At 43.9% G+C, this 19,909-nt stretch overlaps 1 protein-coding gene across 1 annotated transcript in view; it reads right to left on the bottom strand.

Moving 5' to 3' along the window:
* The window catches only part of LOC124622355, a 70,693-nt gene that overhangs the window by 17,739 nt on the left and 33,045 nt on the right, over window positions 1–19,909 (bottom strand). Inside the window, exon 2 of the mRNA XM_047148036.1 lies at window positions 9,422–9,700. Within this exon, the coding sequence (XP_047003992.1) occupies window positions 9,422–9,697 (276 nt within the window). The 5' untranslated portion in view covers window positions 9,698–9,700. The remainder of the gene's footprint in view (window positions 1–9,421; window positions 9,701–19,909) is intronic.

The following is a 19,909-nucleotide window of genomic DNA, read 5'->3' as shown; positions in this document are numbered from 1 at the left end:
ACTACATATAGAACTGTCGAGTCGGTTCTAATACACTTCTCTACTATGGCATTGCAGAACGGCTTGCATGTATCTTTGAAAATGTCTCGAAAAACAGTCTGCTCCTTCTTTACTTCATTTCGATATTTGTGCATTTCTGTCTTTTTTGTACGTCAGCACATAATTTTGCATACTGGTAACACACTGGCGTCTTATTTAGCACATTCTACGTACAAGCTCCCACTAAGCACAGTTATTTACAAGTAGAAACAAATCAAATAACTGTTGAAAACGTGTGCGACATATTTATCTCTCAAGCTTGCGTCTACCTTCCTCCCCGTCCCACTCACAAAGAGAAAAACAATGTACTGCATTGTACATGAACTTCTGATACTATAGCCCTTCAGTGTGATCTGTTGAGCAGACCATTATAATACTATGAAGGTGAGTGGACAATATTACAAAAAGAAAAAAGAAGTTAGCTGTCCTTTTATGCATCAATATTTATGCATGTTAATCAAATGGTGAACACAATAAGCAGAAGAAAAAAATCGAACAAAGCTGCCGAATTTGTAATAAAATGAGTATACCATTTGAGTGTTTCGCGTGTTTGTGTCTGTGTATGTGTTTGGCTTTATCTTCTTTCTGTTACCCATTAATGAGATACAAACCTAATCTGTTGACTTCCTACTGATTTACCTATACTTACATTCCATATGTTGTAGCTTTTATTTATTTCACAGGTTCTTGTTTTATGTTGCACTTAGCACATATTTAATTTCTTCTTAACTATCAGTTCTCTGGACTGTAAAAACACAAACACACAAACACACACACACACAAACACACTCACACACACACGCGCGTGCACAGGCAGAGACATACCGGTTTCTTCTATTCTGAGTAACATATGCTATCCAGTTACATTACGTGATCACCTTTCGACATGCTGAATAACCACCTTTTGGGGCGCTGTCCACTGCGAGACGTGCATGAAAAGAGTCAGACACTGGAAGGTATTAACAGGGATGGGACCCATGTCGACTCCAATACAGTGGCCAGCTGCGCTAGGTTTCCGGTCTGAGGATCTATGGCGCGAACAGACCCACTGAGGTCTTCCCACAGATTCTCGATTAGGTTTAAATCCTGGGAGGGTGGTAGACAGGGGAGAATGCTAAACTCATCCTGGTGCTATTAGAAACACGCACGTAGACTACAAACCATGTGACACATTCCTTTGTCCAACTGATAGATGAAATCTTGAAAAGGAGAAACAAACTGCATATAGGGGTGGACATGGTCAACAAGGATGGATGCATACTTTTGTTGATCCACTGTGTCTTACAGAACACGATATCATCTAAGGAATGGCAGGAACACATTCCACAGACCATGACGCTCCCTCGTAATTTGCTTTCAGACGTATCATGCCGTACACGCCAACGGCCATTTGACGGAGCTTAAGGCTATTTGCCACCACTCAATGGACGACTGGTTGCATTTTGGTTTTACATATTACACGTTACAAGAGCCAAAGAAACTGCTACACCAGCCTAATATCTTGTAGGGCCCCGCGAGCACGCAGAAGTGCCGCAGCATGACGTGGCGTGGACACGACTAATGTCTGAGGTAGTGCTAGAGGGAACTTATATCATGAATCCTGCAGGGCTGTCCATAAATGCGTAAGAGTACGAGGAGGTGGAGATCTCTTCTAAACAGCATGTTGCAAGGCATCCCAGATATGCTCAATAATGTTCATGTCTAGGGAGTTAGATGGCCAGCGTAAGCGTTTAAACTCAGAAGAGTGTTCCTGGAGCCACTCTGCGGCAATTCTGGACGTGTGGCTGTCGCGTTGTCCTGCTGGTATTGCTCAAATCCATCAGAACGCACAATGGACATGAATGGATGCAGGTTATCAGACAGGAGTTGCAGGTGATCAGACAGGATTCTTATGTACGTGTCACAGTCGTATCTAGACGTATCAGCGGTCCCCTATCACTCCAACTGCATACGCTCCACACCATTACAGAGCCTCCAACAGCTTGAACATTCCCCTGTTGACATGCAGGGTCCACGGAGTCATGAAGTTGTCTCCATACCCGTAAACACCCATCCGCTCGATATAATTTGAAACGAGACTCGTCAGACCAGGCAACACGTTTCCAGTCATCAACAGTCCAATGTCGGTGTGGACGGGTACAGGCGAGGAGTAAAGCTTTATGTGGTGCAGTCATCAAGAGTACACGAGTGGGCCTTGGGATCCGAAAGCCGATATTGATGATGTTTCGTTGAATGGTTCGCACGCTGACACTTGTTGATGGCTCAGAACTGAAATCTGCAGCAATTTGCGGAAGGGTTCCGCCTCCGTCACATTGAAAGATTCTCTCCAGATGGCGTTGGTCCCGATCTTGCAGGATCTAGTTCCCGCCGCAGCAGTGTCGGAGATTTGATATTTTTCCGCATCCTGATAATCACGGTACACTCGTGAAATGGTTGTACGGGAATATCCACACTATCATCACGACCTCGGAGATGCTGTGCCCCATCGCTCGTGCGCTGACTACAACACCATGTTGAAACTTAAATCCTGATAACGTGCCATCGTAGCAGCAGTAACCGATCTGACAACTGCGCCACGCACTTGTTGTGTTATATAGGCGTTGCCGACCGATGCGCCGTATTCCTTGGCGCTTCAGTGTACTTCAAGGCCCCCAATTTCGATATTAGGTTTCCGATTAACCTCATTTCTACCACTCTACATTACTTTCGTCAATTTTCGCTTTATTCTGTATCAATGTTCTGCGAACACTTTATATTCAGTACGTCCTGTAATAATTCTTTCTCGCATAGTTTGAGTGGAGCAATGTCACCAGCGAATCTCATCATCGATATCCTTTCATGCTTGATTTTAATCCCATCCCTAAAAATTTCTTTTATTTCCGTCTTTGTTCCTTCGGTAGACTGAACTGTTGTGGACAAAAACTTTTAATCAGAGCATTTCGTTCTTTACTTTCCAGTCTTATTGTTCCTTCTTGATTCTTATACAAATCATGTATTACCTGCCTTTTCCTGTAGCATACAATCACTTTTTCTGAGAATTTTGAACATCTGGCACTATTTTACACTGCTGAACTCTCTTTCTTGGTCGACACTTTCAATGAACGTATCCTCATTTTTCTTGTCTTGCTTCCATTATGAACCGAAATGCGTCTCTGGGTCAGTTACCTGTCATTAAGAGGAACTGAGCATCATGTAACAGAATCTCGATTTTTTGCTCCATTCTCCTATACATTGTTCTTGTAGACAAGTACGATGCAAGAAACCATTACTATGACTATGCAGTACTCACTTTTGTCTGCCACTGCTGCCTTTGAAACTGAGTTGTCGATGTTTTTCCGTGTCTGATGATATGTCTCCAGTCTCATAGATTCTACACACCAACTTCAATAGTCGTTTGGCTGCCACTCCCCATATGATTTTAGGAATTTCGGAGGAACGTTGTCTATGGCTTCACCCTTATTTGACAGTGTGTCTTCTAAAGCTGTGTTAAATTCTGGCTGTAATACTGACTCTCCTAGGTCTTCAAATTTACTTCCATTTCTTCTGTTATCACGTTATAAGACATATTCTCCCACTCACAGATGCGTTCAGAGTATTCGTGCCGTCTACCCGTTCTATGCTGAACGTTTAGCAACGGAACTTCTCCTTCACGCTTAATATTTTTCATCCCGGAACCACGTGGCTGCTACGGTCGCAGGTTCGAATCCTGCCTCGGACATGGGTGTGTGTCATGTCCTTAGGTTAGTTAGGTTCGCGTAGTTCTAAGTCTAGGGGACTGATGACCTCAGAAACATTTTTTGCTTAATATTTATAACTTTGTCTTTAATTTTACCGAAGTTTCTTTCGCTTTTTCTCTGTGCCGAATCTGCTTTTTCGATCACCATTATTGTTTGATTTCTTCACGTTCTTCCTGCAATCATTTCGTTTTAGCTTCCATTCACTTTATGCTCGTTTCAGTCGTAAGTTGCATACAAGTATTCCTGTCTTTTTCTTAGCATTTTTGTACCTCCTGCATTCGTCGGTCAGTCGGAATATTTCTTCTGTTACCCAATGGTTCTACGCAGTTACCTTCCTTGGACATACATTTGTCAGTCCAGCTTCTGTGGCAGCTGTTTCGATATATGTGTATTCCTCTTCAATGGAACTGCATACAGTGGTATTATTTTTGCATTACCCGAATCCTCAGGAAATTTCAAATGCATATCATCGTTCGTCAGCGTAAATTCTGCCTGGCGATTCTCTTAAGCTTCATCCGTCTCTACATCATAATAAATTATGATCAGGATCTAGATCTGCTCCTGGGTTTGGATTACAATACATATCTGATATCAGAATACCTGTCCCACCATGACGTAATCCGGCTGGTATCTTCACGTGTTTCCACCACTTTTCCATGTATACCTCCTATTTTTGTGGTTTTTGAACACTTCATTTGCTGTTACTACCTGAAGTTTACTGTATAACTTCACTGTCTCCATTCAGACACTGAGTTACTCATTCAGTGCCGCTTAGACGGTTGAGCAACAAGGGTGGCCCATTCTTCCGGGTGTCCCGCAGACACAGCTCTCCATCGGTACGGATAACAGGTGGGTAATGGTTTGGGAGTGAAATGATGTGGCAACTGGAAACGTATTCCAAAGTTGAAGTATGCCATACAGTACAATTCTTGTATGTAAAACGTCTAACTTGCACATATATTCGCCTTTAAATTCTGGTGGTGTATGGACCAAATACAATGTCGTGTCCATCCGTAGTGAAAGCGTGCCAATAATTTTACCAAGGCAGCACAAACAAGCATGATGCTAATCAGGAAGTCTAGATCTTGCACAATGCGGTTTACGTAGACTGATGAGCCAACAGTCCAACTGCCCATCAAGAAGGTGAATACCTCCAGGATAAATTGTGGGCATGTGACGCAGTAAAGAAAGAATGTAAGAGGAAGAGAGGTGAATGGGCAGCCATTATAGCGAAAATACAACTATTCACATTGGTATGTAGAATGTCTGAGTCTGGCGGCATACCATCTGACTTTCGGAAAAAATATCATCCACACAATTCCGAAGAGCGCAAGAGCTGACAAGTGCGAGAAATATCACACAATCAACAGCTCAAGCATCAAGGTGCTTACGAGAATGATATACAGAAGAATGAAAAAGAAGATTGAGAGCGTGTTAGATGACGATCAGTTTGGCTTTAGGAAAGGTACATACACCATAGAAGCACTCCTGACATTGCGGTTGACAACGGAAGCACGATTAAACAGAAATCAAAACATATTAATAGGATTTATCGAACTGTAAAAAGCGTTCGACAATGTGGAATGGTGTAAGATGTTCGAAACTCTGAGAAAAATAGAGGTAAGCTATAGGGAGAGACGGGAAATATATGTACAAGAGCCAAGAGGGAATAATAAGAGTGGATGACCAAGAACGAAGTGCTCGGATTCAAAAGGTTGTAAGGTTGTAAGACACGGATCTAGTCTTTCACCCCAACTGTTCAATCAGTACACGAAAGAAGCGATGATGGATATAAAAAACGGGTCAGGAGTGGAATCAAAATTCTAGGTGAAAGGATTTGCAGATGACATTGCTATCCTGAGTGAAGGTGAAGAAGAATTACAGGATCTGCTGAACGGAATGAAAGCTGTAATGAGTAAAGAATATTGACTGAAAATAAATCGAAGAAAGTCATAAGAAGTAGCAAAAACGAGAACAGCGAGAAACTTAACATCAGGATTGGTGGCAACGAAGTAGATAAGTGGATGAAGTTAAGGAATTCTACTACCCAGCCAGCAAAAGAAACAATGACGGACGGAGCAAGTAGCACATCAAAAGCAGAGTAACACCGGAAATAGGGCTTTCCTGGCCAAGAAAATTCTACTAGTATCGACCATAGGCCTTGATTTACGGAACAAATTTCTGAGAACGTACGTTTAGAGAACAGCATTGTATGTATGTGAAACATTGACTGTTGGAAAACCAGAACTAAAGAGAATCGAAGGATTTGAAACGTGGTGCTACAGACAAATTTTGAAACTTAAGTGGATTGATAAGGTAAGAAATAAGGAGGTTCCAAGCAGAATCGGTGAGGAAAGGAATATGTGGAAAAACTGACAAGGAGAACTTTATAAAAGACATCATATTTACGCCAGTGACTAAAACTTTCTTTATTTCACGATTGCAATTTCGGCCTTAGGACATTATCAAGTGCAGATTTTTGTCGCTTTAGGCCATATCAATTTAAAATTAGCTGACACATTTATATGTCGTTGTCATTAGTATTTAAAACATTCGTGACGCTGTTACAATTGTCAAATAAAGAAAGTGTTACGGTCACTGGCGTAAATACTCTGTCTTTTATAAAGTTCTACATGACTGTGAAACCCAGGTATAAAAAGTAAATTGACAAGGAGAAGGTACGCGATGATAAGACACCTGTCCAGACATCAGGGACTCACTTACATGGTACTAGAGGGAACTGTAGAGGAAAAAACAGGTCGATGGTTGGGGCCTTACACGGCGTCATCCCGGCAAATGGTTACCTGAAACATTGACAGGACCACAGATGCAGGTCGGTGAGGCAGAATTATGATGGTACATTTAGTTGATTTTCCATGAGACCTGCGGTGGTATTCGAAGGCATCATAAGAGCAATGAACTGCGTGAACATTATTGTGGACCAACTGCATCGCTTGAAGTCTCCCGCTATGGCGATGACATATTCCTACAGGGTAACTGTTGGTGTTTCAAGGTCAGAATCGTACTACAGTTGTTTGATGGGCATTACAGTGACCTCAAATTGATGGCCAGGAAATGGGCCCAATGTGTACTCTTTGGAACACATATCGGGCGTTAGCTGTATGCCCGTAGACCACCATCCCGTAATCTGATGGAATTGCTTGATCTGTCTATACTATCCTGTATTCGTCTGACCAGAAGTCCTTATCTTCTGTCCATTTCAGGTCTCTGAGTCTACTATAAACTGAAGCTTACAATTTCTGTTGTCAGATTTTTAGATTTGCTACCACATTCATGATATACGACGCTCCGATTTGTAGATTTTTTTTTGTTGATTATTCAGATTTTTTGTTACGGTTGCCTCTCCTTAGGCATTCACTTCCACAGATTTGTATGAGTGACTAATCCAGAATTTCTTTTATCAGTGGAGGGAGCACTATGAAATTTTTTCCATTACAGGCCATAGCGTGTCTTTATTTCAGTGGTTTCCAATGCAGAAGGCCTTCTGCATCCTTATGCCGTTGATCATTGCGAATTCCTCCGAATTATAGGGGCAATTTCCCACACGTAAGACAACAGTATATCCCATACCTCTGCCCACTCCTCCGCTCTCTTTGACGAGGCTGTTCGTAGGACGAATTTGACTTCTAGTAGCGGAATTCTTACGCCAACCTTGCTGATGACATTTACTCAAAATTTATGTAGTAGCTGGGATAGAATCTGCGAGGATAGAACCTGGGACCCATCATAGTTTGATAAGCAGTGAAAGACGCTATCCCTAGTCCACGAACTACATCAGAAGTTCTTGTTTATTTATTTATTTACTTATTTTTTTAATTGTTTGGCACTCCCAGGATGGTTTGTAAGGCCGCCAGGCGGCCTTAACGGGGCCGATAGATCATCTAATTACAAATGTAAATATGGCCTTTTGTATAGAAGTCGTTAAGGGCTTTTGTGAAGCACACACGTTCCAGATAGCTAGGTCCAAATGCAAGAGAAAACTCCCGCCAAGTCTTTTAGGTGACGGACAGTGGTTAAGCGATTTCTCTTCCACGTCTCGTTTTCAGCTGTAACTAGCGAGTGCATAGGTTGTCGAACGTCAGCAGGAAGACCAATCTCTGCTGAGCTCACAATTCTACTTTTCACAATGAATTATACACTACTGGCCATTAAAATTGCTACACCAAGAAGACATGCAGATGATAAACGGGTATTCATTGGACAAATACATTATACTAGAACTGACTTGTGATTACATTTTAACGCAGTTTGGGTGCATAGATTCTGAGAAATCAGTACCAAAAACAACCACCTCTGGCCGTAATAACGTCCTTGATACGCCTGGGCATTGAGTCAAACAGAGCTTGGATGGCTGCCCATGCAGCTTCAACACGATACCACAGTTCGTCAAGAGTAGTGACTGGCGTATTGTGACGAGCTCGGTCACCATTGATCAGACGTTTTCAGTTGGTGAGAGATCCGAAGAATGGGCTGGCCAGGGCAGCAGTCGAACATTTTCTGTATCCAGAAAGGCCCGTACAGGGCCTGCAACATACGGTCGTGCATTATCCTGCTGAAATGTAGGGTCGTAACACATCTGAAATGTAACGTCCACTGTTCAAAGTGCCGTCAGTGCGAATAAGAGGTGACCGAGACGTGAAACCAATGGCACACCATACCATCACGCTGGGCGATACGCCAGTATGGGGATGACGAATACGTGCTTCCAATGCTGTAAACCGAACCTGGATTCATCCGAAAATATGACGTTTTGCCATTCGTGCACCAAGATTCGTCGTTGAGTACTCCATCGCAGGCACTCCTGTCTGTGATGCAGCGTCAAGGGTAACTGCAGCCATGGTCTCAGAGCTGATAGTCCATGCTGTTGCAAACGTCGTCGAATTGTTCGTGCAGATGGTTGTTGTATTGCAAACGTCCCCATCTGTTGACTCAGGGATCGCGACGTGGCTGCACGATCCGTTACAGCCATGCGGGTAAGACGCCTGTCATCTCGACTACTAGTGATACGTGGGCCGTTGGGATCCAGCACGGCGTTCCGTATTACCCTCCTGAACCCACCGATTACATATTCTGATAACAGTCATTGGATCTCGACCAACGCGAGAAGCAATGTCGAGATACGATAAACCCCAATCGCGATAGGCTACAATCCGACCTTTATCAAAGTCGGAAACGTGATGGTACGCACTTCTCCTCCTTACACGAGGCATCACAACAACGTTTCACCAGGCAACGCCGGTCAACTGCTGTTTGTGTATGAGAAATCGGTTGGGAACTTTCCTCATGTCAGCACGTTGTAGGTGTCGCCACTGGCGCCAACCTTGTGTGAATGCTCTGAAAAGCTAATCATTTGCATATCACATCATATTCTTCCTGTCGGTTAAATTTCGCGTCTGAAGCACGTGATCTTCGTGGTGTAGCAATTTTAATGGCCAGTAGTATAATTAAGAAGGAAACAACATTACAGAGAAAGTCAGATTGTAATTACATTATTAGAGCTACGTGGTACAGAGGTGAAAATATTCACAGAAAATATGAAATGTGGTGAAGAACAAACGCAAATAACTAGAGGAACATGTAGTACGATATTTCAGACGCATCTTGCTCTTACTAGGGCGGCGCACCTGTAGTTGTTTCTTCTTCTCGTGGACTTCGGGCGAGACGATGCCGTTGATGCACATGCCGACGGCCTCTCCGGTGCTGGCGTCCTCGGCGATCAGCGAGTGAGGTTCGTCGAGCGCCGAGAGGAACAGCAGCTGGTCCGTGGGCGGCCCCCTGGTGTTGCCCAGAGCGACGTTCATCGGCTCGTCCGGGTAGAAGGCGGTCCTCGCCAGCCGCTCCACGCGGTCGCGGTCCGATGGCTGCGCCCGCACTATCCTAAAACCCTCCGGCGTCTCCATGCTCTGCGGGTACACGGAATGGTAATGCGCACGTAGTTCAACAGTCACAACAGTAGTGAGCAACGCTGCTTCAGTTCCAGCGATACAGCTCACCTCGTACTGATTAGCTACTGCTCTCCTGATAAGATAGTGCTTGTTATGTGTTACTATCAGCGTGCGATGACTACGATTTTATCGAGAAAATGGCATCTACGTGCAAGGCCAGATTGTGCATGGACACGATAGAAAAGAAATGGCAATTTTACGGAGCGTTCATTAGAATATAAAGTTCATTACAATATTAAGCCGTTCTTGGTGGGAAAAAGAGGTCGTCGCTTTAAATATGCAGTTGAGACATTGCACACAAAGAAGTTATGTGGGAAATACGCCCCACCTATTATAGTAATAATAATGGCGTGTGACGAGAGCCTCCCGTCGCGTAGACCACTCGCCTGGTGTAAGTCTTTCAATTTGACGCCCTTTCGGCGGCTTGCGTGTCGATGGGGATGAAATGATGATGATTAGCACAACACAACTCCCAGTACCTGAGCAGAGAAAAATCTCCGACCCAGCCGGGAATCGAACCCGAGCCCTTAGGATTGACAGTCTGTCGCGCTGACCACTTATTTTTTAATCTCATTTTGTTCTCTTTCATTCGTTGTATCTGCTCAGGGCGGACGTCGTAAGACACCCGTTTAGATTCGTTGTTGATCGGTGAACTCAGTTTTTTTTATTACAGAGAGCCGGCAAAAGATTGACTAACGCGAAACTTGAACTCGCGAAACGTGTGTGTCCATGTACAGGAAGGCACCACGGACGCCTTGGAGCTCACAAGATGACCGAAACTGTGGGTGTTTTCACAGTTCTCTCCCGCAAAACGGCCTCCCAGTAGCTTGGATTACAGGAGTACGCCACAACTCCCAGCGACCAGTCAGCTACCGGGGGCGGACACCTAGTATGGTGCCAGTGAAGGACAGAGCTTGCAATTTTGATCGACGTTCTTCAAGTGTAGCCGAAGTCAACAAGTGAGCTCCTCTAATCTCAAACGCTCCTCCTGCACGTACCATGCTGCCTTACGCAGCCAGATTCAGCGTCAGAACCTCAGGGGAACGGACAAATTCTTTCGATAAAACGGTCTTCGTTGGCACGTATGCCACAATAAATTATAGCTGAGTAATAAAAAACTTAAAAATTCAAAGTTCTAATTAGTCTGCCTATGTGGCATGTCCATCGCCTAGGTCACACAGATGTATAAAATGTACGTAAGAGTGAAAATTACTGTATGCGAACGGTGCCCCACAGCCAGTAAACAAAGAAGTGACGCTGACGAAAATAAGTTGATGATTGAACAAAACCTTTCACTAACTAGCAGTTTAGATCCTCACCTAACATAAAATGTCAAGCAAGTGCTCACAGTATAATAAAGTACACCATATGAGGTTATGTTATAGTCTTAACCAATAAAAGAGCATAAAGAATCACAACTACAATAGTGATATGGAAACATTCAGTAATTATATGCCCTGTTAAAAATTGTACCTATTGTACTCATCCAGGATAAAATTCTATACTGTAAACTATACAGGTACATCATTCACATACCCTGAATAGCCAAAGAGACTGGCGCACCTGCCTAATATTGTGTAGAGACCCCGCGAGCACGCAGAAGTGCCGCAACACGACGTGGCATGGACTCGACTAATGACTGAAGTAGTGCTGGAAAAAACTGACACCATGAATCCTGCAGGGCTGTCCATAAATCCGTAAGAGTACGAGGGGGTTGAGATCTCTTCCGAATAAGCACGTTGCAAGGCATCCCAGATATGCTTAATAATGCTCATGTCTGGGGAGTTTGGTGGCCAGCGGAAGTGTTTAAACTCAGAAGAGAGTTTCTGGAGCCATTCTGTAGCAATTTTGGACGTGAGGGTTGTTGCATTGTCCTGCTGTAATTGTCGAAGTTCGTCGGGATGCGCAATGGACATATACGCATGCAGGTGACCAGACAGGATGCTTACGTACGTGCCGCCTGTCAAAGGTCGTATCTAGAAGTTCAAGAATCCCATACCAATCCAGCTGCACACGTCCCACACCATTACAGAGCCTCCACCAGCTTGAACAGTCCCTTGCTGACATCCAAGGATCATGGATTCATGATGTTGTCTCCATACCCGTATACGTCCATGCGCTCGATATAATTTGAAACTAGATTCGTCCGACCAGGCAATGTGTTTCTAGTCATCAACAGTCCAATGTCGGTGTTGGCGGGCCAAGGCGAGGGATAAAGCTTTGCGCCGTACAGTAATCAAGTGTACACGGGTGGGCCTTCGGCTCCGAAAGCCCATGTCGGTGATGTTTCGTTGAATTGTTCGCTGCATTGAAATCTGCAGCAATTTGCCGAAGGGTTACACCTCTGTCACGTTGAAAGATTCTATTGAGTCGTCGTTGGTCCCGTTCTTGCAGGATCTTTTTCCCGCCGTAGTGGTGTCGGAGATTTGATGGTTTTCCGGATCCTGACATTCACGGTACACTCGCGAAATGGTTATACGTGAAAATCCCCACTTCATCGCTACCTCGGAGATGCTATGTGCCATCACTCGTGCACCGTCTGTAACACCATGTTCAAACTCACTTAAATCTTGATAACCTGCCACTGTAGCAGCAGTAACCGATCTAACAATTGCGTCAGACACTTTTTGTGTTATATAGGCGTTGCCGACCGTAATACCGTATTCTGCCTGTTTCCGTATCTCTGTATTTGAATACGTATGCCGATACCAGTTTCTTTGGCGCTTCAGTATATAAGAAACAGTCAAATGGAAACGAGACAGAGGAGAAACATGATTAAACTACTTATTATTTCAAATGCAGTCACCATAACAGTTAATATATTTATCCCGCTGCGAGACAAAACTATCGATGCCTTCAAGGAAAAATGTTAGCGGTTGCCTACGGAGTCATGATTGTACCCAGACATGCAACTCTTCGAAGCAAAAACGACGGCCAAGAATGACTTTCTTCATGGTTCCAAAAATAAGGAAATCACGTGAGGAGAGGTCGAAACTGCATGGAGAACGTGTAAGGGGTTCGCAGCGAAACATCTGCAATGTAGTCAAAACAACGGTGGCAACATGTGGGTGGGCATTATCCTAGAACAGGATGATGACGTCCATCAACATTCCTGAGCGTTTGGACTAGGTGGTGTGCTTCAACGTCTACAAAGTGTTCACATGAAGTGTTGACATACGGCGCCATTCTGTTACAGGGTAATGCCCGCCCACGTATTGCCAAGGTTGTTTACGTTGTTTCCACTGCGCTGCAGACGTTTCGCTGGGAAGCCCTTAGACACATCCTGTTCTCCCCCAATGTATTTCCATATATTTGCAGTCATGGAGAAAGACATTGGTAGCCGTCAATTTGCTTCGGACGGAGTGGAGTACACCTGGGTGTAACCACGGTTCCTTAGATCACCACGTACGATTTTTTCATGAAGGTATTGACCGTCTTGTCTTATAGTGGGATAAATGCGTTACCAGTTATTGCGATTACTTTTGAAATAACAGTTTAGTTTCTTGCTTTTCATCTGCCTTGCCCTCATTTCACTGTCTCTTATAACTACCGACGGCGCAGAGGGCCAAAGAAGGCAGCGGTGCAAGTGAACATGTGGTTATCGCAGATACTTAGACAACAGAATGATGTGGGACATTTAGGAATTGTTGATATTGTCGGCCAAAAAGCTATAAGTTAGGTCTTCTGTTGGAATCTAAATTGTCTGGCTCTACCCAGTCATAGTTATTTTCATATCTTAGAAAACATTTCACCCACTATTGATGTTTGAATATATGAAGAAATTGTTTTCATCCTCGTTAGCGGACTCCAATATCAGAATTCAGAATAAATTTTGTCATTTGAAATGCATATTAATAATACTGAATTATCAATGATTCTTTATCACAATGTGCATTTGAATTCACTTGCTCCTGTATTCGAATTGGATCTGATGAAAGGTGTTATTTTTGTGTTCAGGAGTATAATATAACCACGAGTAAGAGAATAATGATATGTTAATGGCATTAGAAGTTTAAATTTGTTTACACGGTGTCCCAAAAGTTATGCGACAAACTTCGATGGGCTGTAGAGGCTGTCTTGAGGAACAAATCGAGGATAGGAAACAGTGTCCGAAAATGTCATCGAACGACACTACAGATCATCGAATTTACAGTGGCCGGCGCCTGCGACTAGGCCATCCCTTAGGCAGCAGAACTGACTTTGTACACTGACAGGCCGTACGGGGAGTGTCTCGCAATGTTGCTTGCTATTCAGTAATGATGACCGATGCTTGTCCTCTATTTGTTGCTCAATATCACCTCGAGGTTTGTCACATTTCTGGGACACCTGTGTATATTTTAGTGAACATTTATCACGTAATATTGGCCGACCGGGGTGGCCGAGTGGTTCTAGGCGCCACAGTCTGGAACCGCACGACCGCTACGGTCGCAGGTTCGAATCCTGCCTCGGGTATGGATGTGTGTGATGTCCTTAGGTTAGTTAGGTTTAAGTAGTTCTAAGTTCTAGGAGACTGATGACCTCAGAAGTTAAGTCCCATAGAGCTCAGAGCCATTTGAACCATTTGAACGTACTATTGAGTGGTTTGCGGTGGAGCAGAACTCCGTAAGAAACTACGTGCAATGATGAGCCGAAACATTATGATCACTGCCCATCTCGAGACTTAATGCCACTTGAAGGCGTTGCAGACGTGTGACACGGTAAGTAAAGTACATCAATCTGACCAAAAGTATCCAGGCACCCCTATTTAATGCGGAATTAACCACTATGTGTCACGAGAGGCGGACCTGCCAGTATGAAAGGAGGTGGGGAGTTATGCTGTCAGTTGAGAAGAAGCATCAGTAGAATAGGTCGGTATGGAGAGGGCAGTGACTTGGAGGAGTCACTGGAAATCACCTGAATGACAAATCCATTGCGGACACTGAAACCCTTCTGAAGCTGTTGCTAGTGATGTGACTGTGATGTGGAAACGTGAAGGAAACACCGCAGCTTGGTCAAGTGGTATCGTGCTACTGTCGTGAGTAGTTTTGAGCAGCTTTGGAAAGCGGTTGAAGGACGGTGAAACCAAGAAGAAGCGACAAGGTGTCCACGCTTCGTCACAGAACGCGGCATTCAGAACCAAGCCCCGTCTGTAAATCGGAAATGGAAGTAAGCTGTGGTAGCTATGACGACAGTGTACAATGTTTCGGAGCACATCGTTCAGCGCAAATGGTTAAACATGGGTATCCACAGATGACGACCCAGCGACATGTCAGTTACGATTACAGTGGGCATGACATAATCAAAATTGGACCATGGCTGAAAGGATACTTGCTGCTTAGTTGGACGAGTCACGTTTCTGGTTACAGAAATTCGATGATCAGGTCCACATACGCTGTCGTACAGGCGAACGGCTACTCTAAAACAAACACCGGGCTACAGTCACATGTTGGTGAGGTCAGTGTGGCACTATGACGGATAACAAGTTTTATTGAGAACCCTTGAGAGACATACATGTCTCCATCCAAATAACGTGCACTGCCAATTGCTCAAAAGAGCACACAGGTTACTACAGGAAATCATTGCATAGTATTCTGTGTGACTAAAAGCCTCGTTGGTGATGCACAAACTATAAGAAGTCAGTGACAATAGCCGCTGGACAATCAGATTGGTAGTTTGTTGGGGTTTCTGCCTACAGTTAGGAAATATGTGTAAGCCGATCACATGATAGACTGGATCAAACAATATGGCAACCAAGAATATAGAACTTATACTTGTGATTCAAGCACCAGACTGGAACGAAAAATAAGATCACCGCTGGCCCTCGTACATCGTTTTGGGTATGATACCTGTTTTAATTCTTTGCAGATTAGTCTTCTTACTACATACCTCACTACAAGTAACAAATTATAATAAAGGAGATGTGAAACTCTGAGTATTTCATTAATCAAGCAGTAATGAATCATCCATAATCAAAATCTGATATTTTACCTATCTGGAGGGACCCTAATTACCATGTGGGCCTCTTCATTATAAGCTTCAAAGGGGCGAGGTTAGCGGATGTATATACTTTCTCTTCAAAATAAAATGTTCCGTTTTTCTCCTGAAGTTCTGTGAGATCATAATAAAGAAACCTACTCGGTTGTCTACGGGCCGCGTTGTAATTCAGGGAATGGTGGTGCAAGTAATGACGATGCTGTGTCCTACACTTCTGTCTACCCTCGGTATGGGTGAAACCGGCGAATTGCTGTAGGTCAGGTCTCCCTCCCTCCTGTCGGTCACACAGCACTGGCTGTATTGTGTATCAACATAACGGCTGACCAACACCAAAAATTATATTCCGGTGGACTCCACAGAAATGTGCGGTGCCAGCTTCCCCCCCCCCCCCCCCCCCATGGTACTTGCACTGTTATATGCGCTGGTACCTGCGTGGGACTATTTGCCTCTGACGACCACATGTCCGTGGGAACATTATCCACCTATCACTCCGCCAAGCTTGTACTGAAGTTGTCATCTCGTCACAGAGCGGGCAATTACAACTTCAGCACCAACGAAGGAGGATCTGAATGAGTCGCCAGCACTCACAGCTGGAGCTCTTGCTTGCACAGTGTTCCTAGGATGATACACGTCGGTTGACTTCGATTTTGTGTTATTACCAAGTAGTTTTCGTCAGTGATGGATGTCCAATTAGAATAGAATAATTTCAATGTTGTCAGTTATCGCTTATGACTTAGTGATGGCTAGGATTTATTATTTCTGTTGTGGAACCACATCAGGATGATTACAGCTTTTGTGTGTTCGGACTTCACGGAATTGCTCCCTGAGAAATTGTTTAGTTTTCTGTGTTTTTGTAATAAAGTATTCATTATTACCTGGAAATCTTATTTGCGTGTGTGGACTCACTCTGGTCACCACAGATGATTCTGACGAGGCTGCAAGACTCTGAAGTTTAGCAACATTCCTAGTCTGGACGAGGACATCTTCAGAATTTTCGTGTCATTTGGCCGCTTTAATAATACTACATTTATCGTAGTTTCACGCTAAATCGAACAGCAAGTTAGATCCCAGCTCCCCAAACAACGTGAAGTACGTTAATCACACATGAGTTATCAGCAAGCCGAAAGTTACGACATGTTGGCACTACCGATGGGCAGTCCTTGTTTTTAGGAGAGTTTTTCTCCTACAGGCGGAAAACAGCAAAAGACGTCCTGCGACGAAACATACAAGACCTACTGCATGAAGGCCGTTACGGGGTTGTTTTGACAAGATGGATGTGTACTGACGAGATATTCGCAGAGACATTCAGCACACTCTCACCAACTGCCACCCTTGCTAGAAACACCAGGAATTTCCAGCCTCCTCCCACGCAGCTCTGGTCACGAATTCGTTTAGACTTTGCAAGCCTGTTCATAGGCACATGACGACTTACCTTCACCGATGCATATAGTAAATTTCCACATATATGCTACTAGAGTTGATGCAGGAATAACGCCCGAGCACAATTTCCTGCGTTGAGTGAAGTGTCCGCTGGGATTCGTGAAATCCCCTGTGATTTTGCCACTGAATTTCGCTTTAACAAGTATTGCTCATCTCTGTTGATGTTAAACTTGGCCTCTGTCATAAATAAATGTGTGTGTGTAAAATGGTTATTTTCTTTATGCTCAGCGCCTTATCACTCCCACTTCCTGTCACCCTAGCACTGGTCATTTTAAACATAGCCGGTATACGATATCGGGAGGATGCTGGTTCAAACCTGCAATAGTGGGGCAAATAGAGCACGAGCGTGTTTTGTTTGTGTGGGTTGCCTACATCACAGGCAAGTATACATTCAGTGGCAAACCAATTTTTCTCCTTTGACTGACAGGTCTCTAACCCATTGTTCTGCTGAGAGGATTATGAACCCTGGGGATGATCTGTCCTTCTGAGAATCCTCCCCCTATTCCTTCCCCTCCCTCTTCTTCTCCCAAACCCTCAGGGAGCCACTATTCCTCCCCCCCCCCCCACCCTCGATGATACAGGTACACTTTCAGGCCTTAAATTGATCAATTAATTACCCCCCCCCCCCCCTTGTGGGAAACCACCCAGCCCTCCACTTTCCTCCCCCACCTGGAAATTGGTGGGAAAAAGACTAAAAGACGGATATATTGTGTATGTAGATAGACTACCGTGCAGTAAAACCATTCATTGCCAAATCTTGAACATATTATACATAGGTATGAGAGTATTGTGATGATATAACAAACGGCTATCAAGAAGAAACGAGTGGTTTTTGCGTGATGAAACCTCAGGTGGACATTGTGCATAACTCAAATGTGCCATCAATTCTAGGATCCGGGGTTAGTACCAAGAAGAGAGAAATGATCGTGGAACTTAAACACATGCATTCCTAAGGCTATATGGTTCTGTGCTTAAAATATGGTATAATGCTAGAGTTGTGTGGCAGAACGCAGCGCTGTTAATGTACGAAATATATTCCCAGTACAAGACAAACTTTGTTCATGCGCGATTCTCTACGATAAACTATAGCGACAAACTTTAAAGTGATAAAAATACTACCTTGCACACCAAAGAAAACATGGATTCTTTGTAACAGAAACACTGCATATGTCTCCAGAGGGGTACGACGCCTACTGTTTGCAAAGTTCAAGGCCGATTAGGATTCGAAAAATATGATACGTCCACAACAGACGTATAAAATTATTCGGTGTGCGACTTAGAGCAGTATCTGTCTCTGATCGTTAACAGCAAGCCTCTCCAAATCCCCAAACCACAGTCATATATAATGACGGTTCCCTCCTCTAGACGAATGAAGATTTGTGTGAAGAAGCCCACTTCTCTGCCACATCTTCGACATCAATCGAATCTCCAGTTTCACTTAGGTACGAAATGACTGTTACTATACTTTTCATGTTCGTCCTATCCTAAATGCAAGCAAACGGATCATCACGCAGAGGACAAGTCTTAGGATTTTTTAGAAGGTTGGTGTATAAGATGCACAAATATTCTCGCAGGAAATCAAACAGCACATGGGTACGTCAGCAATATGACCATATACATACGGAAAACGGTGGAAAAAAAATGTGAAAGATGATGTAAAATCGGTAAAATTCGAGGAGAACCTGGCAGAATCACGAAAAGTTGATGTGAGATACGTAAAAATTGAGGTAAATACGATGAAATATGTAAAATCATGGAAATCTAGTAAAATTACCGAAACAGAATATATAAAATTAAAGGCCAATACCATGAAAAGAGTACTGGGAAAAATCAATAAAGTTGCGTGCTCTGGAGGAGGAGAGTAGACTTTTGTTAATAATACCTTAATAGTGAAGAGAGGAGACATTATAGAGATTGACGACAATGTTATCCCACACATGAGCGATACAGCGTAACATCGGACTCCTGTGTGCAATCGTAAGCCTAACAGGGGTGGTAGTAAACTGGATGAAGAATGTTACATATTCGATGGCTACTGATCGTGTTGTTTATTTCCTCCTAATATGTCAGCTCATTCGTATGCATTTTCGGCTGTCGACGATAATCTTATATGGATGTTGTGAACATATGACAATTTCCGAACCGTAATCGGTCTTGAATTCGTTAACAGCAGGCAGCAAGCGTCATACCTCTCTGGAAAACTGTGTAGTGTTTGTGTTACAAAGAATCGATGGTTTCTCTCGTGTGCAAGGTAGTAGTTTTATCACTTTACAGTTTGTATGTATAGTTTATCGTAGAGAAACATGCATGGGCCGGCCGTTGTGGCCGAGCGATTCTAGGCTCTTCAGTCCGGAACCGCGCAGCTGCTACTGTTCAAAGGGTTCAAATGGCTCTGAGCACTATGGGACTTAACTTCTAAGGTCATCAGTCCCCTAGAACTAAGAACTACTTAAACCTAACTAACCTAAGGACATCACACACATCCATGCCCGAGACAGGATTCGAACCTGCGACCGTAGTGGTCGCGCGGTTCCAGACTGTAGCGCCTAGAACCGCTCGGCCACTCCGGCCGGCTGACTTCCCAAGGGATTGTGGTTTTCGCAAGTGAAGCCAGGCCCGCCTTCTACTTTTGTCGGCACATGCGACGTTCGCTTTTACAGACTGTGCTGAGCCACTGCCGATCCCTAGAGAATCACTTACCGTAACAAAAACCAGCTTTCTGTAGGCAGACATTAGATCCCCCTTGCGCAACTA

This window comes from Schistocerca americana, chromosome 1 (genome assembly GCF_021461395.2).
Source record: "Schistocerca americana isolate TAMUIC-IGC-003095 chromosome 1, iqSchAmer2.1, whole genome shotgun sequence".
In the NCBI taxonomy this organism is placed as follows: domain Eukaryota; kingdom Metazoa; phylum Arthropoda; class Insecta; order Orthoptera; family Acrididae; genus Schistocerca; species Schistocerca americana.
This window is presented reverse-complemented; position numbering and strand designations above follow the sequence as displayed.